At 41.1% G+C, this 20,752-nt stretch overlaps 1 protein-coding gene across 1 annotated transcript; it reads right to left on the bottom strand.

The window, feature by feature from the left end:
• Window positions 1-55: 55 nt before the first annotated feature.
• Window positions 56-18,822, bottom strand: best1 (bestrophin 1). Its single transcript, XM_034176339.1, has 11 exons — window positions 18,620-18,822; window positions 18,230-18,507; window positions 16,416-16,510; window positions 15,387-15,620; window positions 5,707-5,861; window positions 5,532-5,609; window positions 1,906-2,058; window positions 1,735-1,815; window positions 1,493-1,644; window positions 130-1,413; window positions 56-73 (listed from the first exon to the last, which is right to left on the bottom strand). Exons 2-10 carry the CDS (start codon window positions 18,379-18,381, stop codon window positions 327-329), a joined length of 2,187 nt encoding a protein of 728 aa, XP_034032230.1. The 5' UTR covers window positions 18,382-18,507; window positions 18,620-18,822; the 3' UTR covers window positions 56-73; window positions 130-326.
• Window positions 18,823-20,752: the final 1,930 nt, after the last annotated feature.

Raw genomic sequence — 20,752 nt, 5'->3', positions numbered from 1 at the left:
TGTGTGTGTGTGGGGGGGGGGGGGGGGGTAGTTTGTGTCAGCTCAAACATATCTGACCATTCTTCTCTGATCTCTACTATCAACAAGACATTTTTTGACCATCTCTTGACCACTGAGGACACTGTTTACCAAAATCCATTGTGTTTCTGAAATGAGTAGTTGAACAGGAGTATATAATGAAGTGGCCAATGAGGGCATGTTAACTGCTCTGTCAGCATTTAACAGGAAGAAAAGGTCAATTTGCAGCAGATAATTTGTCTCAGGCTGACAAAAATATACCTCAGTACCTTGACATTGTGAAATCCTTTGTGGCCTAAAATTATATGTCACACCTTTTCTGAGTCCTGCTCCCTTCCAGCAATGGTGTTGCTCACCACACCATCCACCAGAACCCCTAGGAGATCCCCCTCAACCAATGAGATTCCAGAATCATTGGGTGAGTTCTGGTGATTGACTTCTTGCTGTAATGGGGTTGATCTGGACACTATGTTCATGGTATTGCTCAAGCCACTGTCGGTGCTGCTGTCGCTTGCCTTCATGTTTGTGCTGAAGTTCCCATGGTTACTAAAATTACTGTGACTTGCACTGTTACAAAGACTTCCTGTTGCGGTGCTGTTCATGCCTATGGCATTAATACTGCTGGAGCTATTGTTGGGATTACTTGGATTTGCTAACGCTTTACGAGATGGAGGGCTGAATGAAAACACCCTTTCCCCTCCAGCTGCTGCCACTCGAGCACTTTGGGGTCCAGGCTGACTGTCGTCTGATGGCAGAGGTTCCAGAGTGAGGTGAGGAGGTGGAGGACGGCGAGACAGCAGGCCATGTCCAGGTCTAAGTTTGGATATTGGGCAGAGCTCCGGTGGAGGGTCAGGGAAGGAGAAGGCAGATGTACTCGGCACTTCACCGTTCTCACCCAGCCACGGGAAAGCAGACGATGGTGGTTGGGGAATCTGACTGGGGGTGTCGGGCTGTATGAACTGTGAAGCTGCCATTGGAGGTGCCAGGGAGCTGCTGCTGCGATCCCACTCATTCTGAGTTCGCCGGGAAGGCCGAGGGCGGGGCAGCACAGGTGGTACGCAGTGGATTGGTGTTTGTGGGCAGCTGTAGAAACCAGGTCTGTCATACAAGGGCATAGAGGAGAAGGCATAGTCTGAGTCTCGCTCTGGGTTGATGGGGTGTCGGGGGTGACCCGTGGTTGAAGGTGCCTCTGGATGCAAAAAGAGGGGGAAGCGACTTAGTGGAGCTCCAGGGCGGCGGCGCAGTAGAGAAACTCGGGAGGAGCGAGGAAAGTTGGGTGACTGGACACCAAGGAGGCGACCCAACCCTCCAAGCAGCGGGGTGGAGTAGCTGGCCTCCTCATGCTCGTTGATCTGCTCCAGATTGGTCTGAAATTCCATCTCCTCCTTAGGAACACTAGTTTAGAGCATGTAGATGTTAGATAAGTGGCACAGTTAAAGAACTGCCTACTGGAAAAATTTAAATGTTATTTAACCTGATGTCCAGTGCCGATCCCATGAAAGAGGGTTTGCGGTGTTCCGCACTGGCAGCAGTATAAGGCGGTTGAGGCTCAGACTCATTCCAGTACGTGTCCCTCTCAACCAGCGGCAGGCTGTCATACATCTCATCCACACTCAACAGAGACACCTAGGAGAGGATAAAAACCACAGCACATAGTCTGACATGGTCCCTGTTTATACGGGAAGCAAAGACAAGTAGTTTGCTTTGGATCCAGACCTGTAAATTGCGATCAACTAGCCAGTTAGTTTCAAAGTCGTCATCATCTTCACCAAAGGGATTTATGAGTTGTTCAGCCACCTGAAATGATAAACAAATAGGTGAATAAATAAAACCTCTTGGCGATTATCAAGTGGTACACTGAATATTACTCCGTCTGCTGTGCTTCACCTTCAGCCAGCCAACGTAGAAGAAAAACTGCAGCAGGGTGAACACAGGTAGACAGAAATCCATATCATGACCGGGGTAACCTTGAGCTGGATCCAAGAACTGACGACCGATCAGACAAGCCAAGAAAAAGCTGTAGACCGCCACTGTCACAACCTATTTAAAGATATTATGTTTGGTAGTATCTCACATCTGCTTCTGTGAAAAATATACAAAGTCTTGTAAACATGTCAATTGGTTTTAACTGATTTTGCACAACCAAGTAAAAATTCTCATTTTGCTAAAATTTCAAGTCCATGATGACCGTGGCAGAGAGGCCTGTTTAAAGGGGTCATGTTATACTGTGTACCACTTTAAAGATTTGTAACTTTAAAGTACCTGCTCACACTAAAATGACATAAAAAAGAAGAAAATGCTTTCAGTTTTTACAGAATAATCCTGTTTCTGCAGCTATTTCTTTAGAAAGAAAGAAGTTATCGCTTGCCATGCCCCCTTTCTCAAGGGAGGGCATAAGAGGACCACCTAAATTGTTGAACAAGCAATGAACAGACAGACTCAGTCAGTGTGTCTTACAGAACAAGCAGCAGTTCTTCCTACTGTGTATAGGTACTTATAAGTACCACTATAGGGGGTGCCCTATTTGTTGTTGCCTAAATTTTCCAAGGTTTGCAGACAAATGTATTTCTGGTTCTGGCTCCTTTGGAACTCGTGGTGTATTCAGAAAGCACAAACAAAGTACTAATAAATGCACATCCTGAAACACAAGTATATATTCCAGGCCTGTATGTGGCACTATAATGCTTCCACAAAAAACAGAGATGTGGAGCATGCACATAAACCTTCTGTGCTGTATAAAAACACAGAAGAAGAAATTGACATCAACGTTTCACAAAAGTTGTGTATTGGCTGTACACACAAAAACCTCTATGACAAAAATGCAAAGCCGGTGTCGCAGCCTGAACGGTCTCCCCTACAGATTAGTCCCCCTGCCTTCACTGCGCATGTGTCATTTTGGGGTGTCAGCAGTGATTCACCAATTATGGCCTCACTTCTACTTAAAACTGCACTCCAGTCATCATCTATCTCAGTGACAGATCTCTGAAGCTTTTGTACGCAATCATTTCCACATAAATTCAGCATTATTTCATAATGGGGGACCGATCAGAGCATGACACCAGCGCATCTGAGACTGACTCTCTGAGTCAGACTCTCTACATCCAAACTGATCGTAGGGAATAATGTGATTATTAACCATGAGATGACAAAATAAAACCTCTTAAATCATTCTAAAGTCAGTTTTAAGCAGAAACAAGGTGATAATCTGTTAATCGCTGCTACGCTCCGAAATGACGCATGCACAGTGAAGGCAGGGAGACTGATCTGAAGGGGGGACCGTCCAGTCAGTGACACCGGTGTTTTGAGATTTGCAAAAAGTAGTGACATCGGGCTCCGAAAACATCGGTTCTGTGTGGACAAAACACTGACATAATACACAACTTTTGCTGATATGGCCAAACTCTGTGGACAGGGCCCTAACAGTAAACAAACACTAAAAATAATTACAAAATAAAGCACATTAACCAGGCACTGCTAAGCGAAATGTGTCACTGTATTGATATTAATGCTCCTGGAAGTGAATTTATCTGCTTTTTTAAAGGATGTTTATGCATTCTGGGTTAAATCTTTTTCTATATGCGGTGGTAGTCCATGAGCCAAGCAGGTTTGCGGTACCAGTGAAGGTGACCAAACGACACTTAGAATCCAGCCTCAGTGTACCATGGCTTACACAAAAATGTATGAGAACCATCACAGGGTGGTAGCTGTAGCCAGCTAGGGGCCAATGAAGAATTACACATCAAAATGTAAAAATGCTCCTATCATGTTGAAAACTATATCACATTATTTGTCTGATCATAACAATTCCAAAAAGGTATAGTTTGGACTATCTGTGACTGAATGTTCTGGAGTTATGGGGTTAAAACAGCAAAAATGGTGACAAAGGTCAATTTGATTTTGTACAGGGGTCAAAAGTTAAAGTTGTTCAAATTTCAGTTAAAAATTATGCAAATTATTGTTTGGGTTGATAGGGTTCTAATAAGGAAAAGGTTGCACTATCTGTCATGCTTAGTTATCATGCTACAGGGTAACATATACCACCTGTCTTTGAATTCAATGGACGTTGACCGTTTTTGACCTTTACTTTGGAGACCAAAGATTCAACACAGTCAGAACTATTCCATTTATTAATCCTTTTATTTCAAACTGACCCTTGTCACCATTTCTGCTGTTCTTACCCCATAATCCCAGAACATTCAGTCACAGATAGTCCAAACTATACCTTTTTATAATTGTTATGATCAGTCAAATAATGTGATATAGTTTTCAACATGACTGGAGCATTTTTACATTTTGACCTCTGTTTAATTCTTCATTGACCCCTACCTGGCTACAGCTACCACTCTCTGATGGTTATCATACATTTTTGTGTAGGCCATGGTACACTGAGGCTGGATTCTAAGTGTTGTTTGGTCACCTTCACTGGTACCAATCAGGTCAAAATTGATGACTGGCTCCTGGACTATAGGGTGAATCCAGATAGGGGAGGTAACTTGACATTTGATAGTACATTGTACAAATTGCAAAATGCAAATCCATCTTGGGTCTGTCTCCAGGGTGTATTTTCTGAGTGCAGACCTGAATGCAGGGTACAAAGAAGCTGGATTAATTGTCTCAGTTATTCAAGGGTGTGCTGTGGGCATTCTGCAGGCATCAACCAATCAGTGTACCACTGCACAGTGCTGTGGTATTAAATTGCAAATGGAAAGGTGTGGAGATGATTTTCGGTGAAGAAATGGATCTGCACTGACAGAGGGCATGCACATGCATGGCAACAAAGACCTGTCACTGCTGTGACAGTTGAACAAACGCTGAAACTCTTGAACACCTGTTACCACCATGCATCAAATTTTATTAATCATTTTTATTTCATACTAATTACTTTGTGTTGAAAGCACTTTCATGTTCCTATTATATGCTATTTGCTGTGCACTGAGTGTAAATGTGTGGGGAACCCACTTATGTAACGCGAGTCTGAGTGTTGTGCTCTTAAAATACCACAAAGTCTCTGCACTAGACTTTAGATGTTCTTTTAGGTGGCTGAACATGCCATCTAAAAGAAATCAAAACTTACGATCCCTGGTTCTCAAGACCAGGCACCTAAGTGGCTCTACTCTACTTTTTTCTACTCTTCTATTTTACTGTTCCTTTTTAGATATTTAAATATACCTTAGTATACTAGGATAGTTCCACCTTAGAATTGTAATATAATATATAAGATATACCTTACTGAATTTTCATGCAAACACTTTCTTGTGATGGATGACAGGAATTAGCCACTTTTGCATTTGACCACACCTCCTTTTTAAGAAACCACACCCATGAGCACAAGCACATTTGGCTGTGAAAATGACACCTCCACTGGGTGAAAATTAACAATGTCACTTGTGGAGCCTGGCGTGCCTCTTTCAGAAGGGTAGAAAATCAGGCACATCACAAAACAAAAACAATACGCTCATTAGTTCTCCTGCCTCTGTGTCTCTCACAGCCATAGCACAGCATATCAACAAAACCTGTGTATAGACGAGTGGCAGGCTGATCCAGTCATAACCGTACAGCTTCATACATTTTGCCCGCAAGTTGTTGAGCTCCTGACCAGACAGAAAAGAAGGGCATGAAAAATGAACTTAAAATATCTCATCTGAAATGTTCTCTGATTTTTCGTACTCCCACATGTTGAAAACATACCGTGAGAATGGCTGTGAGTGCTACGTCGTTGTTGATGCGGCCCTCAGTCCGAGCTCTCAAAGCCAGACTGACGAACCACATGCATGGAACCCAGAACTTGTTATGAGGGGAGGGAAGGTCCTCCAGGTGCCTCAGTTCCTCTGATGTCATCAAACCTGGTATCGACAAACAGCACAGATACAACATCTAGAAAGTATTTACAGCACTTTACTTTTTCCACATTTGGTTATGTACCAGCCTTATTACAAAATGGATGAAATGCATTTTTTTCCCCAAAATTGTACACACAATAACCCATAATGACAATGACATGAAAAAAGTTTTTTTTTTTTTTTGTTTTTTTTTTAGATTTTTGCAAATTTATTAAAAATAAAAAACTAAGAAATCACATGTACATAGTAAGTATTCACATCCTTTGCCATGAAGGTCAAAATTGAGCTCAGGTGAATCCTGTTTGCATTAATCATCCTTGAGATGCTTCTGCAGCTTAATTGGAGACCATGTGAGGTAAATCCATTTGACTGGACATGATTTGGAAAGGCACATACCTGTCTAGATATAAGGTCCCACAATTGACAGTACGTGTCAGAGCACAAACCGAACACGAAGTCAAAGGAATTGTTTGTAGACCTCGCAGACAGGATTGTCTTGAGGTACAAATCTGGGAAAGGGTACAGAAACATTTCTGCTGCTTTGACGGTCCCAGTGAGCACAGTGGGCTCCATCATTCGTAAATGGAAGCAGTCCAGATCCTCCAGGACTCTTCCTTGAGCTGGCTGCCCGTCTGAACGATTAGGGGAGAAGGGCCTTAGTCAGAGAGGTGACCAAGAACCCAATGGTCACTCTGCCAGAACTCCAGCATTCCTCTGTAGAGAGAGGAGAACCTTCCAGAAGGATAACCAGCTCTGCAGCAATCCACCAATCAGACCTGTTTGGTAGAGTGGCCAGACCAAAGCCACTGCTTAGTAAAAGGCACATGGCAGCCTGTCTGGAGTTTTTCAAAAGGCACCAGAAGGACTCTCAAACCATGAGAAACAAAATTCTCCGGTCTGACACAGTCACCTTGATTCAATGATTACTTGAGTGCCCTCAAGCATCAGCTAAAGGTCTAGAATGGAAATGGCGTAGTTCAAAATTAGAAGTATTCCAACTCGTGTGGCGTGATGCTATCTTAGACTATAAGCATGCACTACTGGTGACAAAGTGGACCTATTACTCTGATTTGATCAACAAAAACAAGCATAACTCAAAGTTCTTGTTTGACACGGTGGCAACACTTATACATGGACAACCGCCTGTAGTTCAATGTCCTTTTGCAGCACAAGATTTCTTGGATTACTTCAAGAAGAAAATAGAAGACATTAGGTAACACACTACACCCTGCTATTGAGGCGGGTGCCATTACTGAGATATTATCTAGATTTACAAAATTTGATAGTATCTCACTAGGTGTGCTGACAAAAGTCATAACAGCTACAAAAAGCACAACCTGCTTATTTGATCCTATACCAACAAAACTGTTTAAGGATCTGTGGCCCACTCTTGGGCCAACTGTGCTAGAAATAATTAATCTCTCATTAACTTCTGGATCTGTTCCTAAATGTTTCAAATCTGCAGTGACTAAACATTACTTAAGAAATCTAATCTTGACCCTAGTATACTGAAAAACTATAGGTCGATATCAAATCTATCATTTTGCTCTAAAATTCTGGGAAAGGTGGTTTCACAGCAGCTTGTGGACTATTTTACTGAGAATAATCTCTTTGAAGCCACTGCAGTCTGCTTTTAGAAAATATCATTCCCCAGAGAAAGCACTCACTAAAGTGATGAATGATCTTCTGCTTGCGATGGATTCGGACACCACTATGGTTCTGGTGCTGTTACATCTTAGTGCTGCATTTGATACTGTGGATTATCATTTTCTACTCGATAGGTTGGAGAATCATTTTAGGATTACTGGGAATCCCCTTGCATGGTTGACATCATACTTGACCAGTCATTCTCACTGTGTTTTGTACAATAACACTATCTCTAACCTTAGTGACATGAAATTTGGGTTCCACGAGGGTCCAGTTTAGTGCCCCTGCTTTTCTCCCTTTATATAGCACCCCTTGGGTGCATATTGCAGCGTTTTGGGGTTACCTTTCAATGCTATGCTGATGATACTCAGTAGTTGTACATGCTGATAACTGCTGGTAATCTCATCCACATAGAATCCTTAAAAGATTGCCTTGCATCAGTGAGAAGCTGGATGTCTAGCAACTTCCTACTTTTCAACTCTGATAAGACTGAAATGATGGTTCTTGGTCCAGTGAGACATCGACATCAATTTGACCAGCTAACGCTTAGCCAAGGCTTGTGTGTGTCATACATCACACTGACAAAGTGAGGAACCTTGGGGTAATTTTTGATCCTATGTTGTCCTTTGACCTCCACATTAGAGATATAACAAGGACTGCTTTCTTCCACCTGCGAAATATAGCAAAGATTCGTCCCATCCTGTCTATGGCTGATGCTGAGACCCTGATTCATGAATTTATCTTTTCTAGACTGGACTACTGCAGTGTTCTATTTTTTGGTTTACTGCAGTCCAGCATTAAGGGTCTCCAATTGGTTCAAAATACTGCCGCCAGACTTTTGACACGAAGCAGAAAGTTTGACCACATTACACCAATTTTGGCATCTCTTCACTGGCTTCCTGTCCCTGTGAGATCAGATTTTAAGGTTCTGCTACTAACCCATAAAATTATTCACGGACTACCACCTCCCTACTTAGCTGACCTAATTAAACCCTACGTACCGGCCCGGGCTCTGCGTTCTCGGGGTGAAGGACTACTTTGTGTCCCGAGGGTGAATAAAAAGTCTTTGAGTCACAGAGCTTTCTCTTATCGTGCCCCGTTCTGTGGAATGATCTCCCTGCATCAATAAAACAGTCAGATTCTGTAGAGACTTTCAAGTCAAGACTTAAGATGCGCTTATTTTTCCTTTCGTATGGCTAGCATACTGGCATAGTATGTTACTATGCTTTTTACCCCTTTAAATTCATTTATTAGTAAAGAGAGTGGTCCGCAGCCTCAACTTTATCTAAAGTCTGGGTCTTTTAGTGAAGCTTAGGGCTAGTGGCCGAGAATCACTTTAGTATTTCTTCTGTTGTTCTTGTTGCTTAATGCTCATAAATTATACTGTATTTGTTCTTTTTTCTGATGCCTGATTCTGTTTTCTCTCTGTGTTTCAGGTGCGGCTCCATCCAGAGATGGGGATGGTGTCTTCTTCTGCAACCCTCCCATCCTGTGCACCAGCAAAATTTCCTGTATATTCGTTTTGTGAATTGTTCTGTAATTTATGTCTGTAGCATGGCCCAAGCAGCTGGTCACCACTCTGAGTCTGGTCTGCTTCAGGTTTCTTCCTCAGATCACCAGAGGGAGTTTTTCAGTTGCCTGTGTGGTTGCTCTGGGGGGTTGGTAAGTTTAGACCTTACTTGTGTTACGTGCCTTGAGGCAACCTTGTTGTGATTTGGTGCTATATAAATGAAAATAAATTGAAAATTGAAATTGACATATCTTTATAGTTCTGGTGGGGTTTGAACAACAGACTTCTCGCTCACAGAGCTTTCTCTTATTGTGCCCCTGTTCTGTGGAATGATCTCCCTGCATCAATAAAACAGTCAGATTCTGTGGAGACTTCCAAGTCCAGACTTTAGACTTACTTATTTTCCCTTTCATATAGCTAGCATACTGGCATATTATGTTATTATGCTTTTACTTTTTTTTACTCTTTTCCTGTGCTTTCTTAATATTTTAATTCATTTTATTTTGTTTTCTGAATTGTTTTGTGTGAAGCGCCTTGAGACAGCGGTGTTGTGATTTGGCACTATATAAGATGAATAAAGTGAATTGAAATTGACAAGACCAATGTGCTACCAGCTCAATCCAAGGCAGCCAACCTAATAACATATTTCATTTTGGATTTTGCCTTACTACATCCATAAATATATTTTTTAAAACTGCAATGATAGGCAAAATGTCTTGAAGAACAACAACAATCCAGCTGCTATAAACTAAACTTTGATATCTCTTATCTGGATAACTGAGAATTATCAACAAACGTAATAAAATTTCTTATTCTTTTACAAACAATATTAAGAAACTCATAAGGGTTTTATTAATGTTCTTTATATATATATATATATATATATATATATATATATATATATATATATATATATATATATATATATATATATATATATATATATATATATATATATATATATAAAATTAAGTTGGGATCTTGCGTAAAGTGTAAATAAAAACAGAATACAATGATTTGCAAATCCTCTTCAACCTATATTCAACTGAATACAGACAAGATATTTAATGTTCAAACTGATAAACATTATTGTTTTTGTGCAAATATTTGCTCATTTTGAAATGGATGCCTGCAACACATTTCAAAAAAGCTGGGACAGTGGTATGTTTACCACTGTGTTACATCACCTTTCCTTCTAACAACACTCAATAAGTGTTTGGGAACTGAGGATACTAATTGTTGAAGCTTTGTAGGTGGAATTCTTTCCCATTCTTGCTTGATGTACGACTTCAGTTGTTCAACAGTCGGGGGTCTCTGTTGTTGTATTTTGCGCTCCATAATACGCCACACATTTTCAATGGGCGACAGGTCTGGACTGCAAGCAGACCAGTCTAGTACCTGCACTCTTTTACTACGAAGCCACACTGTTGTAACACATGCAGAATGTGGCTTGGCATTGTCTTGCTGAAATAAGCAGGGATGTACCTGAAAAAGATGTTTCTTGGATGGCAGCAGGTGTTGCTCCACAACCTGGATGTACCTTTCAGCATTGATGGTGCCATCACATATCTGTAAGTTGCCCATGTCATGGGCACTAACACACCTCCATACCATCACAGATGCTGGCAACAATCTGGATGTTTTATTTCCTCTTTTGTCCAGAGGACACGACATCCATGATTTCCAAAAACAATTTGAAATGTGGACTCATCAAACCACACCACACTTTTCCACTTTGCGTGTGTCCATTTCAAATGAGGTCAGGCCCAGAGAAGGCAGCGGCGTTTCTGGATGTTGTTGATGTATGGCTTTCACTTTGCATGGTAGAGTTTTAACTTGCACTTGTAGATGTAGTGACGAACTGTGTTAACTGACAATGGTTTTCTGAAGTGTTCCTGAGCCCACGCGGTAAGATCCTTTAATGCAGCGCTGCCTGAGTGATCGAAGGTCACAGGCATTCAATGTTGGTTTTCGGCCTTGCCGCTTACGTGTAGAAAGTTCTCCAGATTCTCTGAATCTTCTGATTATATTATGGACTCTATATGATGGAATCCCTAAATTCCTTGCAATTGAACGTTGAGAAACGTTGTTAAACTGTTGGACTATTTTTGTCATGCAGTTGTTCACAAGTGGTGATCCTCACAGCATCTTTGCTTGTGAATGCCTGAGACTTTTGCGGATGCTCCTTTTATACCCAGTCATGACACTCACCTGTTTCCAATTAGGTGTTCTTTGAACATTCATCAACTTTCCCAGTATTTTATTTCTCCATCCCAACTTTTTTGAAATGTGATGCAGGCATCCATTTCAAAATGAGCAAATATTTGCACAAAAACAACAAAGTTTATCACTTTGAACATTAAATATCTCACCTTTGTGGTGTATTCAATTAGGTTGAAGAGGATTTGCAAATCATTGTATTCTGTTTTTATTTACATTTTACACAATGTCCCAACTTCAACTTCATTGGAACTGGGGTTGTGTGGTTATACATAAGGCTCAAAATGGTCAAACACCCAACCATCTTGCTGAACTTGAACTTTATGTGCCTCCTCGTACCCTGCAGCTGCTGGATCTGGACTTGCTCTGTGTCCCCAGGGTTAAAAAGAAATCAGCAGGTTTTAGATGTTCTTAAATGTTTAAATGTTGTTCTGGAGTTATGTTCAGCACTTTGTTGATTTTTTTTTCTTCATTTGTTTTGCTTTATAAATAAATGTATTATTAATATTATAGTCTGGTTAAGACATAATCACATTGATTATCATTTTATAAGGACTAATAAAGGTCTTATTACTAATTAACTAATGTTTATTCCAAGTACTTTAATATAAAACCTTCTTCTTCTTCTTTAAATTGCTCCAGTTAGGGGTCACCACAGCAGTTCAACTGTTTCAATCTCACCTTGTCCTCTGCATCTTCCTCTGTCAAGCCAAACCTGCATGTCCTCCCTCAGCACATTTAGAACCCCCCCGCTTGGCCTTCCTCTTCTCCTCCTGCCTGGTGGCTCCATCCTCACCAACCTTCTCATTATATACCCTGAGTCCCTTCTCTGTGCATGTTCAAACCATCTCAACCTCACCTCATTGACTTTGTCTCCAAACCGTCCTACCTGTGCTCTTCCTCTGATATGTTCATTCTGCCATCTTTCTCTACTCATGCCACCCTGCCTGGAATCCCTCTTCTTCACCTCTCTTCCATACTTTCCATTATTTTGGATAGTTGCCCCTAAGTATTTAAACTCATCTACCTTCACTACCTTTACTCTTTGTAACCGCACTATTCCACCACGCTCCCTCACATTCACACACATACTAAGTCTTACTCCTGCTGACTTTCGTTCCCCTTCTTTCCAGAGCATATCTCCACATCTACAGGCTAGTCTCAACCTGCTCTCTACTCTCACTGTAGCTCACAATATCATCTGCAAACATTATAGTCCATGGAGACTCCTGTCTGATCTTGTCTGTCAACCTGTCCATCACCATCCGGTTGTTAAGCGCTGCTGTAACGCATCACGTGATAAATCTGTTTCGGGTCCAAAGACCTCCAAGTTTATAATTAAAGTTACGTCTGTTTGATCCTTTTAAGGATTTACAGTTTAAGCTCAGTTTGTGTTTACATTGTGCGCAAACCTCCGCCTCCACCTCCGTTAAACGCATTCATCTGGTTCTATGGTCAGAACACTTAATAAAACTTTTTTCTTTTACTTTACATATTTTATTATTCACAGGTAAAATATACATGTCTGTTTGTTAATAAAAAAAATTTTTATTACAATAAACAGGACGTTAAAGTGCAAACTTTACTTTCTCCCCGAACGACATGAACAGGAAGCGATCACAGCTCGCAGCAACTCCCATTGAAAATAATGGAGAAACAACCTGAGCGTCTGACATTTTTACATAAAACAAACACAGCAACAACGTCTAAAAACCCAGTTAATATATCCAGGAGAGTTTTAGGCACAATATACAAAGAGTTTATGTTGTGATGTTAATGCTGTTGTCCGTGTGCAACGGTTTAAGTGCAGCCTGATCAGATCATAGTGCAGTTCTCAATGTTAATGACAGCGCGCCTTTTTTGTTTGGAGCCGGAAGTTGAAAAGCACATGATGCGTTACATCACACTTAACAACCGGATAGTGAACAAGAAAGGGCTCAAAGCCTTGGTGTAATCCCACCTCCACCTTGAATGTATCTTTCATTCCTACCGCTCATTTCACCCCGTCACACTGTCCTTGTACATATCCTGCACCACCATCACATACGTCTCTGCCACTCCAGACTTTCTCATACAATACGACAACTCTTCTCTTGTTACCTTGTCAAAAGCTTTTTTTTATGCCGTGTTCACACTGGGCGCGACGCGAGCGACAGCAGCGACAGCTTGCCATGTAATCCTATGGAACGATGCGTTTTGGCGCCAAGTCACGCAGCGCAATGCGATGGACGCGAATGAAGCAACGCAAGTGAAGCGATTTGAGTGATTGGCGCATTCGTGGCACGATCTTGCGTTGCATCACATCCCGTTGCCCTCCTCCCCAAATTGAAAAATCTGAACTCTCAGCGCACCGCAATGACCAATCAGAGACTGAATATGTAGTGACGTGGAGATGTCTGGAGTTTGACTGAAGATGTGAACATGTCCTGTATCTGGTAGCTGCCTGTGAGCAGGACTTATGTCTCTTTTGTCCTTTATTTCACAATTATGACAGTTTTTGGAGCGAGCAGCAGCCCCACAGCAGTGGGGAGCGGAGTTTTTCTCTTTGTTTTTTATGTGCACGCGCGAGCGAATCGTCCGTGGAGATTATTTTACCTATTAACTACACAGATGTATAATAAAACAAATGGTGACTGGTTTCTAAACACAATTATGACAGAGTTTTTGGAGCGAGCAGCAGCCCTGCAGCAGGGGGAGCGGAGGTTTTCCTTTTCTTTTTCTTACGTGCGCTCGCGAACAAATCGTCTGTGGAGAATATTTTATTAATTAACTACACAGATGTATAATAAAACAAATGGTGACTGGTTTCTAAACATAATTATGACAGTTTTTTGGGGGGAAGAGCGAGCTTCAGCAAGCAGCGGAGTTTCATGAGTTACATGTGCGCTCGTGAATGGGACAGGAGGTCCTCAAACTGGGTCCCGCAGAGGTGGAAGGACCGCTGAAAGCAGCAGTCATCCAGACGCAGCTCCTGCAGCAAATAATGATACTCCCTGTATTGGGAGCTTTCCACAACAACTCGCTCCGTGTGATCAAGGTCCGTCATGTTAACTTGACTGACACCTGGAGCCGGCGAGCGGAATGGAAGCTCCTCCTATTTGATGATGCACCGGGGCGAATTTTCGCAGCAAAAGCAGAGCGACACACCGGGCAAAGGAGGCGCGTCCGTCGCCACGCAACCCCCACGAATTTGTGCCGTCTGATCGCGCCTGGTGTGAACGCAGCATAAGTCCACAACAATGCAACTCCTTCTGGCCTTTTCTATATTTCTCCATCAGCATACTAATAGTAAACATTGCATCTATACTGCTCTTAAATCATATTGCTGTTCACAGACCTTCACCTCCTTTCTAAGCCTAGCTTCTACTCCTCTTTCCCATAACTTCATGCAGTGGTTGATCAACTTTATGCCTCTGTAATTACTGCAACTCAGTAAACCAACCTTGTTCTTAAAAATAGGACCCACTACACTTCTTCTACACTCCTCGGGCATCCTCTCACTTTCCAAGATTTATTAAGCAATCTGGTTCGAAACTTCACTGTCATCTCTCATAAACATTTCCATGCCTCCACTGGAATGTCATCTGGACCAACTGCCTTTCCACTTTTCATCCTTTTTATAGCTGCCCACATTTTATCCTTACTGATCCCTTGCACTTCCTGATTTACTCTATCCACATCATCCAGCCTTCTCTCCCTCTCATTTTCTTCATTCATCAGCTCCTCAAAACATTCCCTTCACCTTCTCAACGCACTCATTGCTTGACAACACATTTCATTTTCATCCTTTATCACCAACATGTTGCACATCCTTTCCAGCTTGGTTCCTTTGTCTGGCCAATCTGTACAAGTCCCGTTCTTCTTGCACAGCTCACTATATGTCTTTTCCTTAGCATTTGTCAGTTCTGTTTTCATCTTACTTTTGTAAAGCAAGTGATAGTTTTCTTCACAGTTTCAAATACATTTACTTATTGATTGTCTGTATTTCCTGAACAAGCTTATTCCTAATTGATTTTGTTTTCATCCTTCCATTGCTTTCTTTAAATATTTTTTATTTTGCCTGTTATTGTTGTAATTGTTGCTGTAAATGTTTAAATGACACTTACGTTGATGTCATGCACTTTCTTGTGTTATGCTATACCACACCATACCTGCCTGCACCAGGTGCTCCATGGTGGGAAACCTCTTGTAGACAGCAGTGCTGACAGAGCGGTAGATAAGCACACCAGAGAGATTGGCATAGCGCATGAGAGTTCGCCGGGTCAACCTGGCTGCCTCGTCAACTCCTCGGACATGACCTCCCACTAATGCTGCCAAGCGGTCAGGCCAAGGTACGTTTTCAAACTGGCCCCACCAACGGGAGACCACCAAGGTTACGTAGAATCCTACAGAAGAAAAACAACCAAAAAAACAAGAAGGGGCACTCAGCAAGTCCAACATCTGAGCCCCATCTTTTTGATTTAGTGATACAATATACGTACATGGCTGTGTGGTCGTGACTGTACTTGACTGATACACGACCCAAACAGTTTGCTTGCTACAGTTATGACCTTGAGTTTGAAATTGCAAAATTTCCCAAGGTCAAAAGGTCATGTGACCAAAAAAAAAGTGATACACAACTTTGTATTACTGTAAATAGTAACCACAAGTGTATATTTAACCAATTAGGCATTCCACCATAAATATCCCTATAGAAGCAATAAGACCAAATTCTGATTTTGACCTGCAACCATTACTTAAAAGATCTTTCTCAAGAGCAAATAATTTTGTTATGGCAGACTCAAAATATTTCTACTAAGCTTGATGAATAAAAACCTTATTTTGTTCACATTCACATGGGTGGGCACTGGGCACACAAGGCCCAAAACAATACCCCTACATTGACGAGTGCTATGGGCTGCTGTAAAATTATAAGCTGAAGAATCATATAAGTAATAATCATAAGTAAGTCCTATATATGATCCCAGGCCTTTTGGTGTTGTTGCTTATCCAAGGATTCCATAGCGTGAAGCAGATGAGAGTCTATGGACGGGACCCAATAAATAAATAAAAATCAGGAATTACGTATACCTGACTTACTAAACCTATTTTTTTTTAATCTGAAAAGCTACTTTTGAGTTTTACTAACTTAACTAACATTCTATGTAATGCTGAAAATGGGATCCCTTGTTCATACTCACCCAGCACAAAAGACACAGGGATGAGCTCTGCGTAATGGTCACAATATATTGAAAGCTTCTCAAACGTCCGCTTCTGATCATCACTTAACACAAACCTAATGAAGAAAACAGCTTAGATCTTTCAAGTCACATAACATGAACTCAAACGTGCAACTGGAATGACAACATATTTGGTTGCTCAGCATAATTTGTGATTTAGTACTCTACAACCAGGACTCAAAAATTAAAAATATCAAGAGTGAAATGATAGGTAATGTTTTGTTCTATAAGTGTTACAATTGCAGCAATTACTTTCTGTAAATGTGATTAATAATTAGAAGTTCCGATGAGAAGATTTTTGTGAGTTATCATGTTAACAGTCACTGGTCTACGGCCATATAAGATTTTTGATAGCCGATTGCCTACATTTTTGGTGAATTAAAAAAAAGGCTCCCCACTTGGGGCCTGAAATCTGGTGTAATCAGTAGTAAACGTAGTGTTGTGGAACACTGAGCAATTGGGAAAGTTTCAAACATGTTTAAAACATGAGTGACATCTGGATAAATTGTGATCTAAAACCATAGACTGTATATATATATATATATATATATATATATATATATATATATATATATATATATATATATATATATATATATATATATATATATATATATATATATATACTGGACAAAGCCTGCATGAGGTCACCCATTGGTTTTCTATAGAGACCAGGAACAGCCGATATGAAGCTCATATCAGGGAATTCGCCATGCTGACAAGGGTGGCAACGCTCATTCACGATAAACTCATTAATACAGAGGTGGACCATGGGTGGTTCAGTGTGTGATGAAGGAAGCCAGAAACATGCCCCTCTCTTCAAGTCCAACCACCTAAGCTAGCAGCTAACCTCAGTTCAGGTGTTTAATAAATCATATTTTGGGGGACTGGATGATGGTTCTCCTAACTGTTTGCTTTGTTGTGGGCATTAAAAGTTATGAGTCTCTGATTCTCAATAATTGTGCATTATGAGGCTTAATGGATCAGGCTACCAATAGCTGCTAAAAGTGCTAACACCATTAGCATACAACATTAAATCGTACGAGAATTTTACTCAGCATGAATATTGCAGCAGTGATGTAGAAGCTACATTAGGACATTTCACCACACAGCAAGCTAGATTATTCCAGGCGTTTGTAATAAAACACTCCAAACAAAAGCAGAGATTGAGCTACAATCACCATGCGAGGCGGAAACACTCCGAGCAACCACTCCCCTAAATTTACAGAAAAAAAATTCAGCCCTGTATGGTTGTCACGGAGACGGAAACTATTGACAGACACCAAAACCATTTTTTGTACCAGGCTACAAACATGTTTATTTCTGTTTTAAAGGTGGACATTTAAACATGGACTCCTATGGGATTGTGCTCTGTTTTGGAGCCAGCCTCAAGTGGCCAGTCAAGGAACTGCAGTTTTTTGTAGGAGTGTGTGCAAAAACAAACAAATAATGGGAATCATATGTACTCAGTAATAATTGGTTACATTTATATGTACATGGATATAAAAGAGTAGGTAATTTTGCCAATGATTTAAAAAAAACAACTTTTGATATCAGGATGAAATTTGGGGCCAAAAATCAGCAATGAGAGACTGTCCAAAGACCTGCTTAATACAGGGGAAACAAAACTGAATGTTTTTCAGTATCCCAAGAAAAACTTTGAGAATAATTATTCTTAAACACAAATCAATATTTGGAGTCAATTTAACAACATTTGTTTCACGGTTGCACTGATGACTTTGTGTACTTGAGTGTATCCCATTTGGTTTGAATACCTGTAAATAACACTGAAGAAGTAGTAAAGTAGAGTAAAGAAGATCAGCTCTCTATAGAGCAGTTTATAGATGCTGCCTTTCCAGCGCAGAAGCAGGTGAAAGAAGGTTCCAAGACCAGCATCTGCAACCCGGCGAGAGTAGGTGACTGTCATGGCTGTCACAAACTGGCCAAGACGGCTGACTTCGGCCAGACATGAAGGAAACCAGTGAGGGGCTGTTCTCTATTTTGTCTCAGCTCAAAGTTACCAATCAACCAGGATTTCATAAAGCCAACAAATCTATAATGACAAACTAAAAAAAAAAAGTGTCAGTATACAGCAACAAATCTCAAAGGTCACAAAAGATCAATTTTACAGACAAACTCGAGACTGTGACGTCGTGAGTACTTACCGCGGAAAGTGAAAATAAGCTTTGTACTCGATGTAGCTCCTGAGGAGTGTGAATGCAGCTCCAGAGGGAATGTTGTACAAACTGGGAAAGAAAGAGAGACGGAGGGACTTTTGCACCTCCGGTCACTTGATGTGTTAATCTGTTTCAACAACAAAGCTGTATTGTGAGTCCAGGTCCTGTTAATCTCAACAAATCTGAGGGCCGCTCAGCACCCACACACCACCGCCGCCGCCAACAGGTTGGTGAACGCACAAGTACCGTGCACACGTTCAGCAGGTAGGACTTTATTAAAGCAAGTCCAGCAGCACGGACTGAAGCAACACACACCGTGTTCTACTTTTGCTTCTTTTCCAATGTCTCAAGAAAAATGTATTTTTACTCTGGGAGCACCCTGTCTGCTCATGGATAAGTGCATCAGGTGAGCCTGTGTGTCACCCCCTGCTGGAAGAAATGTGCAGAGGGATTGACCTTTCCTGTCTAAGCAAAAGACCAACAGTAGGACAAAGGCGAGCAGAGACAGCATTCAGCTTCCTCAGCTCTCACACTAGAGGTAATCTAAGGACCATTTCTGCTTCTTTTAGGGACTTCTGTTGCAAGAATAACATCTGGGAATCAGTTTTGGCTACCTGGGTGAGTGTATGTGGTTTTTGTTGTTAACTTGTGTATTCTACATGCTTAGAATACTGAAGTTAAGTTTAGAGGGACAATCTCACAGAGATAAATCACACTGTCAGGCGCATGTGAAGGTGCTTGACTGGTCATTCCTGGTGTGATAATACTCTACCAAATAAATAAAACTGCTCAGATTATTGTTAAAATTTTAAATGAGTGAGTGAGTGAGTGTTGATGTAATGGACAGACATATACATTTAGGCTTGCACTCCTGTGTAGTATTTACAGAATAACTGTAGTTTTCACATTTTTTAGTTGTATAAGGACTTTAGTAGAAGGAGAAAGTATTTACCGAACTTCAGGGTTTTTTCCTCATAAAAGTCATAAAAATGACATAATGGACAGATACTTGGACAGGTGTCTTAGAACTGGCATTTTAGCAAATTATTTATAAATTATTTCCATTTTTCCTATTGATTTCATTGAACAAACATGAGACCTTTACTTAAGTAGCAAAATAAATTATCACATACGAGGTCTGTTAGAAAAGTATCCGACCTTTAAAACCATATGGATTTGAATCACGTGATTCAAATCCATATGTTTTTTGCAAAAAATAAAAAGGTCGGATACTTTTCTAACAGACCTCGTAAATGATTACTTACCAGGGCAGCACGGTGGATTAGTGGTTAGCACTGTTGCCTCACAGCAAGAAGGTCATGGGATTGATTCCCGCCTGTGGCCTTTCTGTGTGGAGTTTGCACGTTCTCCCCATGTTTGTGTGAGTTCCCTGCAGGTGCTCCGGTTTCCTCCCACATCCAAAGACATGCAGGATAGGTGAACTGGAAACTTTAAATTTCGGACCATTACTGCCCACAACATGTGTAAAGGCACCTCGACACTTGCATGAATTTGATCCCCGCACTGCCGCGTAATTCGTCGTACCAAGGTATCCTTGTCCTGGTAGACGCCGCGCTTTGTCCCGCTTGATGCCACGTTATATAAAATAATTATGTGTAGCCGATGATGCATTTGCTCTCAGAACTTGGCTGATGAAACCACAGAGAAATTATCTACAGCTAAGATTGTCTCATGCTCGTCGTGTGGTGGAGAACGCATTTGGAATCTTGTCTCAATGGCAGTTATTTGTAGTACATATACCGGTATTGTCATGGATTGGTGAAAGTTGCATTTTCAATCCCTCTTATGAGTTAGACAATGTTTCTGTAAACTTATGTTTATTATAGATGTAACATCTTGTCAATCTAATTTTGGATCAAGACGCCCTGTGCGCAATGACACGCATTGACACGCAGGGTTTTCGAATAGGTTGTGCAATGTTCATGACTAGTTTGCGCAACTGGTAGAAATTTTGAACATTTAAAAATTTTCTTTGCACAAAGGCACACACCTGTGCGCAGTTCACACACAGTTTACATCAGTTTATGAGTTTACTCACCGGCATAATTTTCTGTATTTTTAGGCATTTGCAATCCAGCAGGAGGTTGTGACGTGTCTGCA

Source organism: Thalassophryne amazonica, chromosome 8 (genome assembly GCF_902500255.1).
Source record: "Thalassophryne amazonica chromosome 8, fThaAma1.1, whole genome shotgun sequence".
NCBI classification, from domain to species: Eukaryota; Metazoa; Chordata; class Actinopteri; order Batrachoidiformes; family Batrachoididae; genus Thalassophryne; species Thalassophryne amazonica.
The sequence above is the reverse complement of the archived record's forward strand: the minus strand, read 5'-3'. Positions and strand labels throughout refer to the sequence as shown.